This window comes from Acanthaster planci, linkage group LG06 (assembly GCF_054643075.1).
Source record: "Acanthaster planci isolate LZ-2023a linkage group LG06, COTS_SCS, whole genome shotgun sequence".
Taxonomy (NCBI): domain Eukaryota; kingdom Metazoa; phylum Echinodermata; class Asteroidea; order Valvatida; family Acanthasteridae; genus Acanthaster; species Acanthaster planci.
Window position 1 is genome coordinate 83,155 of NC_141782.1, and position 12,806 is coordinate 95,960.

General features: G+C 38.4%; 2 protein-coding genes across 2 annotated transcripts; one reads left to right on the plus strand and one right to left on the minus strand.

Moving 5' to 3' along the window:
• Positions 1 to 107: 107 nt before the first annotated feature.
• On the plus strand, positions 108 to 12,733 carry itfg1 (integrin alpha FG-GAP repeat containing 1). Its single transcript, XM_022226560.2, has 16 exons — positions 108 to 394; positions 902 to 980; positions 1,140 to 1,297; positions 1,516 to 1,567; positions 1,753 to 1,824; positions 2,638 to 2,900; positions 3,301 to 3,395; positions 4,060 to 4,229; positions 4,999 to 5,122; positions 5,780 to 5,888; positions 6,072 to 6,118; positions 6,305 to 6,383; positions 6,716 to 6,846; positions 7,106 to 7,188; positions 10,443 to 10,560; positions 10,762 to 12,733. The coding sequence occupies exons 1-16, from the start codon at positions 178 to 180 to the stop codon at positions 10,819 to 10,821; spliced, it is 1,857 nt and encodes a 618-aa protein (XP_022082252.2). The 5' UTR covers positions 108 to 177; the 3' UTR covers positions 10,822 to 12,733.
• Positions 7,373 to 9,657, minus strand: LOC110974739 (uncharacterized). The gene is made up of 2 exons (XM_022226561.2): positions 9,373 to 9,657; positions 7,373 to 9,037 (listed from the first exon to the last, which is right to left on the minus strand). Exons 1-2 carry the CDS (start codon positions 9,503 to 9,505, stop codon positions 8,760 to 8,762), a joined length of 411 nt encoding a protein of 136 aa, XP_022082253.1. The 5' UTR covers positions 9,506 to 9,657; the 3' UTR covers positions 7,373 to 8,759.
• Positions 12,734 to 12,806: the final 73 nt, after the last annotated feature.

A 12,806-nucleotide genomic window follows, 5' to 3' on the forward strand; every position in this document is an offset into this window, starting at 1 on the left:
TGTAACTTGGATAAATTAAACGATTAGCAGTTAAAGTATCCAAGTCTAGTTGCCATTTCATTGAAATTATAAGCTTGTACAATTTAATTGTGGTGTACAGACTAGAGGTAATTTTCTCATGATCTTAATTGTGAATGATGATTCAACATGTATGATCATGATGATGTATAGAATGACATGAATGTGAAAATGTGTCCCTTCTATTGGTGTATTTTTCTCTCTTTTACACTTTTCTCGAGTACCTTGGGGGACGATCCGTTTGCTGTGAATACTGCAGATTTCACTGACACTACGAAGCAGGTTTTTGCAGGTGGTTCTGCGGACGGAATCGTCGCAGCGTACGGTGACTTTGACTCGGATAAACGCACTGACGTTTTTGTTCTTCGAGAAAATGGTTTGTAAACACTATACGTTTTTATATCAGTTACGTTAGTGGAAGATTATGAGCACACAAAGAAGCAAAGAAATAAAGGAGAAGAATATGAACAAACATGACAAATACAAAAAAGAAAGATGTGCATAAAATTTCCATAACTAGATCAAACATATTTATTTTATATAATTAATTAGGGGGCCTAGATCAAATATGTAAAACATACAGACATGCATCATGTGCATGCTGAACACTTTCAGCTGATCAGCAACGTTGCCCGGTCAACGTTTTGTGCATTTATTGTGCAGCAGAATTTTATCATGAAATTTTCAAGCTTGTACTTGCCATGTTTACATTTGAGCATTTTATCACGTGTGAACTGACTCTTAGTTTGCCTTTTTTTTATTTTTATTTTATCATGTTTATTGCTTGTCAAAAGTTGCCTTTTTTCAACTTCCCTCGCAGTGTAGGTCAGCTTTTTATTTCTACAAATGATCAATTTGGTCTTTATCTTTTCATTTTTGCCAGGCCATGTCATGGACATCTACTTCCAACAGATGGACGAGTCTGTTACCTTGTCAAAGAAACTACACAATGTGTCCATTCGGTAAGACAAACTGCATTAATAACTAGGTTTTTATCTTGTTGCTGGATTTCAGGAATTGTTGCATTTTTATGTGTGGTTTGGATTTATGTACATTTTTCACATTTGTGCAGTTCAGGCTTTCTAGATTTGCAGCATACATGTATTTTATTCCTCTTTTAGAATCAATGACACCATAACAAGCGTTGTCCCTGCTGACTTTGATGGGGATTCCCAGATGGATGTGCTGATCACTACAAAACCTAATGGCTATGTTTTTAATGAAGGAGTGCCCACCTCTGCATTTGTTTATTGGGGACAAAATGCAAAATACAAATTGGGTAAGGAAAAAAGTCATTTTCTTTTTTTTTTTAATCATTGAGCTGTTTAATTTGGTGATAGAGATTTGCTGATGTTGTGACTATCTCTTTAGGTGTGATTTTTGAATTTCAAATTGAGAGAAAAGCACATGGATCCTTACAATAATTATTAACCTTTGCAGTTATCAAGAGCCTTTGATTTCACAAGGTTGACCATGACCATCTTATTTCTTTGACAGGGCCAATTACAACAGTAAGCAATGATTTACAAGGTCAGCCGTTACTAATGGAGTAAGTATGTGTGTACATCCTCGGCATAGTATAAATTGGGTTTAAGGAAAGGAGGAGAAAAGCAAACTTCACTTTCTTGAGAGTCAGATTTTGAGAGTCAGAATTTTGTTCATTTTTTTTTTCAGTAAAATGCTAAAGAAATGCCAGTAACATTTTGTTCTCGCTCCTGTTTTCTGTTTACACAGCTATAATGCTGACATGATTCCAGATTTGTTTGGTGTAAATACAAGTGGAGTCAGACAGTTTTGGACTTGCAAGTAAGTATCAAGCATCTTATTCTCTGTTCTCCTGAAAACGAACAGAGCAAGCTTTTCGAAACATCAAGCCCCCCAGTTGTTATTAGAACACCTGCTCAGGGAAGAGATAGATCACATGGTGCCCCTACAAACCACGTTACTATCAAGTAATTTATTCACATCCAAAAATGCATTGTAGTCACAACATTGGTATGATTCTTTTAATGTTGAGATCAAACAATAACTGAGAAAAAGCACAGGGTATACCTGGAGGTGGGGGCCATTATTCAAAGAGGTTGAACGTTGCTCATGCAAGAAACTTTTACTTTTGGTTTCACAAATCTGTTCCCCTTTAACCGATAAATCCATCAGCGTATCTGATACTACAGTGGATTCTTCAGGTACATCTAGCATGATCTAGAGAAAAGGCCTACCTAAGATAAATTTGTTGTGTGCCCGGCAGAAGGGCGTAAGCACTTAGGCCCTTTTGCCGGGAAGCATGATCACTGCAAAAAAAGTTTTCCCGGCAAAAGGATGAAAGTATAAACTATTGCATTTCAATGAAACATGAAGATTTCTTGGCAAAAGTAGAAAAAAAAGCCCAAGTCCTTTAATAAGTTGTTCAAAGGTTACTTTTTGTACAGCCCAGGTTGATTTTGTAGTAAATTATATTAGTTTTTACTAAATAAAGAGAGTGTGTTTCTTACGCCCTTTTGCCGGGAACATTTTTTCTGCTATGATGATGCTTCCCGGCAAAAGGGCATAAGTGCACTTACACCCTTCTGCCGGGCACCCGACAAATTAGAAACTCTTTATAAATTTGCCGTTTTCTAGTGACACAAACAAAGATCAGTTCATCAGTGTACTACTTAAAGGTGAAGACGCTCCGCTTAGTATCCCCAACTCCAACTCATTCTTGGATGTAACCAGTGACTATGCTACTGACCTCATCGTGACTTCCCTCTCTGAAGAGCATAAGAACCAGTTTGAGAGATGGGAGTTACGGGATTCAGATGACTGGAAGAAGACAGGGGGTTACGGTCTACCACCAGAGAAGAAAATCACCCACGTTGGACAATCTTCATTTGCTGATATGAGTAAGCCTTTGGTTTCATGTTTTAACAAGGTGTAGTTGTTTTTAAGTTGCATTTAGATTATAATTATCATAGAGCAAAATCTGTTGTAACAAGAAGAATGTTAGGGGGAGGTTTCTAAACTGGTGAAACTTGAAAAATTTGGGAGTTAGCCGGAGGACACTTGGAGTACCATTTACAGTCTTACGTACGTATGTACGTACAAACCAGTTTTTCAGACTACGTGTTGGTAATTTATGTCTATGTTAATATTAAATAAATATTATGATATTGGTCCTAAAGCCCTTTTTCCCCTCTTTGTACTAGATACTAGAAAAAGCTCAGCTGTTTTTAGACATAATCCAACTTTTGCAATTTAACAAACAAAACTTAGTATTCTTTCTTTTCATGTGCATGCTTACAGATGCAGATGGCAAGATTGATCACATTTTACCTGTGTGCTTGGATGATAAATGTCAACAAAGTCGAATTTATTTGTATGACGGAGCAACCAAGATGGTAAACCAATCACACACGTGGCTATTTTTGTGCAAAAGCAGACTATTATGGGATACCCATCATATTTTCTCTAGAATTCCTTTTACTTTGCTTCTTGAGAAATATAGATGCCAACTGTCCAAGTACCACATCAGTCCAAATGTCCAAGATGTTTACCTCAACCCTGGGTGATTTTGCTATTTTCCTGAAATCCTCTCAAACTGGTTTATGTAATGTTTGAATATTGGACAAACATTATTAAACCGCCCTCTTAACGGATCTTTTCTCTAAAAACTGTTGGTAGTAGACAGATATGACATGGTTTGAAGGCCAGTAGTGGATTTTTAGCTTTCCAAGTTGACAAACTTGTTCCCAAGGGCCAAGGCAACAATCTACCTGAAATAAACTATGGTATCTTTGTTTTACCATATCTCAGTTGCCATTAAAAATCAAGAGCAAAGAAAAGCTATCATAACCACAACGGAATAACATGCATCAAGGACTTACATGTTTCTATGTGCATGCCCAGCAAACAGCAAAAATAGTGACTGGCACATAATGATGAATAGACCAGTGAGAATGCAGACCTTGATCAATGGTCATGAATATGTATGAGGTATATTTATTGGTACTAGGTTTGAAAATGGCCCAGTAAAAAGCTTTTTTTCCCTTTTAATACTTTCAGTGGCGTCTGTATTTAGATTTGGCAAACATTGCGGAAGGAAAGACATGGGGATTTGTCCCTCCTTTGGAAAAGTCTAGATGGGCTTACTTACCCATCACTGTACGAGTTGGGGACACCAACATGGATTCCTATCCAGACATTGTCTGCATTCTACGCTTAAAGAGCAATGGGTAAGACACAGAGTTGGGATGTAGTGAGATGCTGAGGTGATTCAAGCCTCAAGAACCTTGATGTCACTCCCTTCATTCCACTGTTTTTTCTCAGTGGTAACATTGCACACTGGGAAGCCATTTCTGAATCACTTGGTAGTGGCTTGGTATTACACAGGAGTCTATGATAGCAACCATAGCCAGTTCCTTTCAGAGGACGCTGAAAGAGTGTAATTGTGTAATTCTAAGCCAAAGCCACAGTGATTTGGATGTGGCTTGATTTTGTGCACATTCAGAAGAAAATTGAAAGTACAGCCACCATGTATAGTACAGGTGTGAACTAGTGCATTATTGCACAGTGTATTGGCTATTAGGCACATAGCATAAATCTTCTCTTCATGCATGGAGTTGGAAAGCTAGCACTTTCTCAACTGGTTTTACCTAAAATATTGTAAGATATCCTGGGTATGAAACGTGAACCCCAGTGGGAAAATCTGTCAGAATCTGCTGTGAAGAGACAGAAAATTGATTGTAGGCTAACAAAATTTCAATTAATCAAATATTGCAAGTTGTCCTATTCTGATGTCTGTTGTCTGATTTGATGGGTCTAATGTCCCAAAACTTGACAGCTGAACACATCTGATAATCTAAAAATATCATGACCATTCAGAATAGTTGTTTTTTAATCAAAGAATCAATCATTCATTTTTGTCACAAAATCCAAACTTCAAATTAACACCATCCTCCTGTCTTTGCATCTAACAACATTTTGTATTTTGATTTGTGAAAGCACGAGAAGAGTTGTCATCCTTGAAAATAAAGACGGGACAAGTTTGTCGGCAGTGTGGGACAGCAAAGCCCTCAATAACATTCAGATGCCCATCCTGGCTACATTCATGGATTTAACACACACAGTAAGTGTTAAGTTTACACCACCAAATTTTCACTAGCTGGATGGGCGGCAAAACATTACCACAGTTGGAGAAAATAATCCTCAACCAATGACATGATATTTTTTGCTTTTTTGTGTATGCATGATAGTTTTGAATTTCCAGTGTTGAAGATTTATGAAATAAATTGAGATTTTAAAGTTTGTACAAGCAAAGACTGCCTGTCCTGATAGTCTTTACCTGTCCTGTGCATAGGTGGAGACATTGTTGTTAGTGAAGACAATCATTCAATCAAGTTATGGCATGAATAAGCAATAGCAGATCCAGGGGGGCCAATGGGACCCATGCCCCCTCTAAAAAATAAACACCAATGAGGATTTTTTTCTAAACCAATCAGAGTGAAAATATTAAGTGCATAAACAGAGCTTGTTGAAATTGACAGAGCAAGTTTATTTCTGAGCAGCTGCTGATTTGTGACTGGACAGGTGCAATCAGTCATTACAAAAGTTCACCGGCAAGGCTGTTTACTTGTTTCCCCCCCCCCCCCAAAAAAATCTGGAGCCGGCTTTGCAGATAAGTCTGCATAGATTTGGGAGCATGCAAAACATATATCGGGACATTTCATATGGATGCAATACAGGTGCTCTGCATTGAGCTGTGTTTCATTTCCTGTGTGTTTAGGGGATATTGGACATTCTTGTCGTCAGCCAGATCAACTTGGATGAAACACCTCATATACATGTGATTAAGAACAACTTTGCTGTTGATGCCTACTTCTTCAAAACCCACAGTAAGTTGACCTGGTCAGACCGGTGCATTTTAAACCTTGTCGCCACACTACGCAAGATTCCACCACTTTGACTTCATTTTATATTTCATATATCTCACATTTCACTTAAAACTTGCAACAAACTTTTAGGTTTTATTCATTTTGCCACAAAATATCCTTATACTGTATGATTTTTATTGACAGTTTTGAGTGGTCTGTGCTATAATGACTGCAATGGCCTTTCAACAAAGGTAGTAACATTTGAAAAGCTTGAATTAAATGTAACATTATTAAACAGTTTGGAATATCATAATCTTAAACCAAGGATAAGTGTTGAGTTGAAATTTTGTTTTCAATGCATGTATTTTGGTGTGGACAGTGTGTCCATTTCATGAAATATTGCAGAAATAACATTTCTTTTGACTTTTTCACTGTAGCCGTATGGTGTGAATCAGCCTGGTCCATTTGTTCATTACATTACGACCAGCTCAACTGGTACCCAGCAACTTGGCGCTGGTATGCACTTTTTGATTGTCACTAATGGAAGACTAGCATTCAGTTTTCGCAAGATGTAAAGGTTATAAGACAGACAGCACTCTTGATTGGACCAAGATTGATTGTCCACTCAAAAGGGCAAGGATGAAATCAACCAGTCAGTTGATATAAAATTATTTTTTTTATCAGTTACATTGTATCACAATTAGTTCAACAGTAGCGAATAGTGGCTAAAGAATATTTTGACTTATGTTTGAATGGCTTGTGACCAACCTGATTACCAACCTGATCTTGGAGAAGGAGGAGTGATTTGAAAAGTCTCAACTTTTTTCCACCCACTTTGTGATCTGCAGCTGCACAGTTGTATCAGTCAGCCCACTTCTCCTTACAGCTGCCGTACGTGGTTCTGGGTCTTGGCCAAAACCCAAATTACGTTGACTACCTGACAGTCAGTGTTCCAGCTCCTACAGCAAGACGAGAAGAGGTACACTTGGATTCATAAGCATCCATATTTCTAAATGCAGTTCATCAATTGACTAAAGACGTGTCTTTTGTGGACCACTTTCAGATGTTTAAAAGTTTCAATCGGCTGAAATTGCTTTTAGGTTAAACTAGAAGAAGCAGATGGTAGTGCAAGAAATGAAGGCAATGAAGTCAGGATGTCTGATCATAGGAAGTTCAACTACTGTCAAGCATTCTGTTGGTCAGTAACTCATTTTGTTGGATTTTTCTGTTCTTGACAGAACCCCAGGCAACATACATTTACATCCGTTATTCCCAACTCGGAAGTTATTGTCATACCACAACCTTTGGACACACCAGAAGAGTAAGTACTTTCTGATCGGTTTCCTTCATCTTGATGTTTCCGTTTTAACGTCCTCAGAGCTAAAAATTCACTAGTATTTGATCATGAAAATTTCTCATAACTTTGGCAATTTGATTGCTAAAACACAAAGATTTAAGTAAAATTCAGATGATGAAATAATCAACATGAATAAAGAGAGCTCATGCAGAGATGTGTGTGGAGATTTTGTGCCCCCTTTATTGAACTTTGACCCTTGACCCCTGTTTAGGGGTTATTTGCCAAAAGTGTCGTGTGACATTGAATGTAAACCTTCATATAGTGTAAACTTTCTGATAGGAATTTTTCTGTACAGTAAAGCCCTTATCCAATTTCTTTCATTCATATAATTAGAAAGATTTCAAAAGGAAACAAATTTAAAATATACCACATGTAGTTTTGTGTCTGGTTTCAACTCCCAGAAATATTAAGTTGGTACTCAAAATTGTGTAGTCATCTACAAGTATTGTCCTGGCATGGTCACTGATGACAATTACCACATTTAGCCACATTAAATTTCCAAAGTTTGCAAGATAGTGGTTTTGGATTCAAATGGCAAAAACATAGTCGGATGTGTCTTTATGCTAGCCTTTTACATGCAATATGGGTGTCCATTTTTTATCTGAATGTTACAGAGTACTTGTAATTCCTGTCTGGGCGGGGGGGGCTTCAAGTCCTAGGAAGGCACATATTAAGATGAAGTACCCCACAATGGATAATTGAATGGACTAGGTGTGGAAAATAACTGCATGTGTTTTGAAATAACTGGTGAAAATTGCTTGTGTTCTGTACATTTCACCTGGAGATGAGCACACGAATCTCATCCCCCCAGTCCGCTTTCTGAGGTTTTTTTTTGCCCCAAACTATTTTTGAATCCCATCAAAAGCACATTTGCAGAACAATAATTATGCAACCTTTATTTACAGGAACAAACATTTCATCAAATCATATTTACAAAGAAATGTGCAGCCGCTTTAAAATCACAGGACGACGCAATGACGTTTACACATTTTATCTGTTAATTTATTACTTTAATTACGTGAATGCTTATTTTTAATTTGTTACTATCGGTTGAATGTATAACAAATCATTTATTGCCTGAAATCATGTGTATTTAATAATATGAACTTATTACATAAGTGTTAAATCTTTACACGTGTATAAAAATGTAGAACACTGTCTAGGAGCCCAAATATACCAAGATCCTTTCTTCTCGATAGTCATATAGAAACTCTTGGCATTTTTAGTAGGAAAACTACGGGCTTATTCACCTATAGGGAAGAATTCCATGCACAGACGCCAGTAAATATTCCCTACAGTGACCTGTAGGGGCCATCAGAAAGCAAAAACATGTCCGGAAAAGTTCAACTTAGGAAGGAAAAACCCAAATCGTTTACTTAGAAAAAGGATTCACACCAGATTCATAAGGTATGTGCACCGGGTGTCAAGTGGCGTCTGTACATGGAACTCGTTCCAAACTGTGGTTTCCAAGCAAGTGTACACTATAAGGATCGTTTTCCTCACGGGGCCAAACAGTGACATGTCCTGGTCAGTCTTCAGGCACGCTCCCCACGGATTCGTCGAGCTAGCTGGATATCCTTAGGCATGATGGTAACTCGTTTGGCGTGGATAGCGCACAGGTTGGTATCCTCAAACAAACCGACCAGGTATGCCTCAGCCGCCTCCTGTAAAGCCAGCACGGCCGAGCTCTGGAAGCGCAGCTCGGTCTTGAAGTCCTGAGCGATCTCGCGGATCAGTCGCTGGAAGGGCAGCTTACGGATTAACAGCTCAGTGCTTTTCTGGTAGCGACGAATCTCGCGAAGAGCCACAGTGCCTGAATTGGGAGAGCAAAAAGTCAGGTGGAAAAGTTTTAAGGAGATGTCTAGTCTGAAACGTTCTGCTTTTTACAAGGTAAAAACCCACAGTCTATACTGAGCTACTGATACCAAAATTGGACATGGGGGATGGGGGTGTATTATTTTATTGCATGTATTTTTTTTAACCAAACGAGGAAAATAGTTACTGAAAACCACATTATTTCAAAGGGAACGAAGGCTACACTCCAGCCTGATTTTAGAAAAAAATCCCAACCCAAAAACTGATCCAGTAAGCCTCATACACATTACAGATGTTGGCTTGGAATTTGCAGTTTTTAGGGACAACTTTTACCTGGTCTGAAACGATGGGGTTTCTTGACACCTCCCGTGGCGGGGGCACTTTTCCTTGCGGCCTTGGTAGCCAGCTGTTTTCGAGGGGCTTTTCCCCCTGTGGACTTGCGGGCAGTTTGCTTGGTGCGAGCCATGTTTCAATTCTCGGTGAGAATGCCTTCTGATGAAAGGCACCTATGACGACTTGCTGTAACCTGCTGGTAGTTGGCCGTACCTCTGTTAGTGGTGTCGATCAAACGGCAACCGTGCGTGGACTAGTATTTGGCGGGAATTTTCCGGCGTTTTTATGCACCCCTGATTATTTGTGAGCTCGTCTGTTCATTGGACAAATCACACCTGCAGTTAGCATCGTCAACAAGCATGCGTAACCTGGAATTTGGCGTTTAAAGAAATGTTTTGTATCCGTTCAGCCAGTGTGGGTGAAAAGATTTCGAGTGAATCTTCATGAAGAAGACGTAATGTGATTTAGGTCTTGTCATTTAATTCTGTTTGGTTTTGTGGATCAAGCCAGCATCTCCACTCGACACCTCCTTGGCAGAAATCCGAGAATAATGGAGACAGGTGTTCAGATAAAACTCAACGAAACCGACAGCAAAGTTTCCCATGATTCCATAAGGCTCCAACAAGTCAATCTTCATAACAATAATAATCCAATTAAAGCTTCTAAGGAATCATTTATCTCGGCCCTATCGAGTTTCATATTTGTCAATACACATACCATGTTAAGGCCGGTTCACACCTGACTCGAAAGCGAACACAAGCGCGAATTTGTGACGTCAGATAAAATATTCACGCTGCAAATTTGCAAAAAAAAATTTCAACTCGAGCGAAATTTTGCAGCAAATCTTTCTCATGTCGAATTCACCTCGCTTTGAAATTCGCCTCTAATATGAACTTGCCTTTATTCACAGCGTCGTGGCATTAAGAATTATCTGAATTTTAGTTGCTTCCCACTGTTTTTGATGGCTTTCCGAATATAAGGAACTTTGTCATGTCTTTCGGTTGAAGACATGGACTAGTTTGAATTTAAGGGGAAAAAAACACAATTTCCTGTTTTTCTCTTGTCTTCAGGTGGAAAAGCGTGTTGATTATTACGCCAGGTAGATCGGTGTTAGTGACGGGTGGCGTGTTGGTGGGAACCTGTATTTTCATGGCACTTATTGTCGGTATTTTGCAACTCCTGGAAAAGGTGAATATTTACTGTAAAATAAAGTATTTAATATCCACTCAATTGATGCGCCAGGCCTTCTTCGCTTTTAACGTGAATATTTTAGATTGATGAAGTAATTTCTTGCGCAGTTTTCAGTGCCACCGGTATTACACATGGACGCGTATACCATTTAAGATCTGTCTCATTAAACATTGGTGTTATTTGTTCCTTGAAATACAGAGAGAAGACGACAGAGAGAAGAGACAGGAGTCTCATCGATTCCATTTTGATGCCATGTGATCAATCACCTGATTTCATCTATATTCCTTGCTCTATACCCAGTCTGTCAACAATTGGAGGTTCGGGATAGTCAACTGTCTACCCCCAATCGACGATGTTAATTTAAAAGCTACGTGCGCGGCCGTGTGGTGTGACTGGCCTTGTTACATAAGAGCCAGCAATAGTTCAACTTACTCTGGATTACTTCTACAAATATCATTGTGGAAAAAACATTCCACATACTTAAATGTTCCATGAACAATTTTTTTGGCTACGTCACAACATCAGTTTTGCCAACTTGTGTCGGAAAAAACTATATCAATGTACTATGCAGACCAATAACTAAAACTAAAAAAATCCACAGACACTGTAACCAAAACAAACCGAACTTACAATTAAAATGACGACGTCAATGTATCATTTGAGCGAGGTTAATATTAGAAAGCATGCTTGAAATATTCATAAAGAGTGATTTCTTTCCATGGTGCGCTCGTTCCTGGTCAAGAAAAACACAATGTTTGTTATGAAATGGTGGCGATAGTCGTTTATGTTGCCGATTGTTTAACCGCCCAATGATCGTCGACGCCGAAGAGTTTTTGTTGCTGACGGATGTTATACAGATGTGTACATTTTTGTTCAAAATTTAGCTGAAACTACTCTTATATCACTTTATAAAATTTCCTTTATTTCAAATGCTACACACTATGCAGTATACGTGGCAGTTTTCTACAACGTTTTGACAACTGCGTCTTTCCTTGGCTGCATGTGTAATTACATTATTCATGAAATGTAATAAGATGTAAAAACTCTAATCCTCTTTCTCTTCTGTCGTGCTTTTGTTCAATTAATAAGGTGTATTGTATATTGATGCTAATTATTTATTCAGAATTGTCTTAAGTATATTTACATGTAGTTTGTTTCTTACAAATACAGCGGCACCATAAAGTGACAGTGTATCGTATAATATTGTAATTTATTTATTCTTCCAAAATCATATTTGTTTCATGATCGGCGTCAACTCTAGTGCTGAAAGCAAATTCTTGTTGTGTCTGAAAGTATGATTAAAATTTGTTTTAGCCTAGGCATTTGGCTTTTCTGCTAAATCAGTTCCGATATCTCTCTAAGTGAGTCAAGAATGAAGCACGGAGAACCCTTGTGGCTTTCGCTTTAATCGCCAGTAGTGATTTCAAGAAGTTTAATACAGTACATTGAATGGGGCGTGCATGCTGTAATTATCTGCACGACACGCTCTCGATCTCGCACTTTTTGCTTTAAAGATGACAAAAACCAGCTATTTATCTATTGTCGAATTAATTATGAATAAGACAGGCAGATTAGTACTCGCCCGTGTCGCTTTGTGGTGTTGGTGGAAAACGGAAGTAGGTGCAAGATTATGTCGCAACTGAATTTGAGGCAATTATAGAGATGGTTAGTATTTTGTTTAAGAGTGGTGAAGTCGAATTAGTTGAAACTCGAAGAGTTTAATTTTGCTGGTTGTTTTTAGTTCAGTAAAACGTAGGATTGCCGTTATGGTGCAACTGTGGTCTGCGTCAGCGCTGTGAAATTCAGAGCAAGACCCAAAATCTTTTGGCTAAAAAACTGACGGGTCGACTCGTCATACCACGTGGCACTACACTGCGCATCCTCTTGTTTAGCGTCAAGCTGACGGATCTTGTCTTGTTAATACAACAAAGTCTCTTGTAACAATTGTCTCTCTTCGTGGAGGATTTACTTTTATTGCAGAAAAGTGTGTTACATCAGTCTAAAACTAAACCAACTTTTTTAGAGAAAAAGAAAGCGTAGGCGAACACACTGAGGAGACCAGAACGTGTAGTTCCAAGATTGAAGCCATTCGTGTATTGATTAACTTCTCTATGTAAATTGTGTACATTCATTTGGGGGAATGAGGTTTAAATAAAAAGCTTTAAAGGTTTTCGTGGTTTTGTGATGGCTTTTGTTTGCTTTAGACTTAAATGTTCGTAAAGCTTGCCTAGCGGTACATGTAG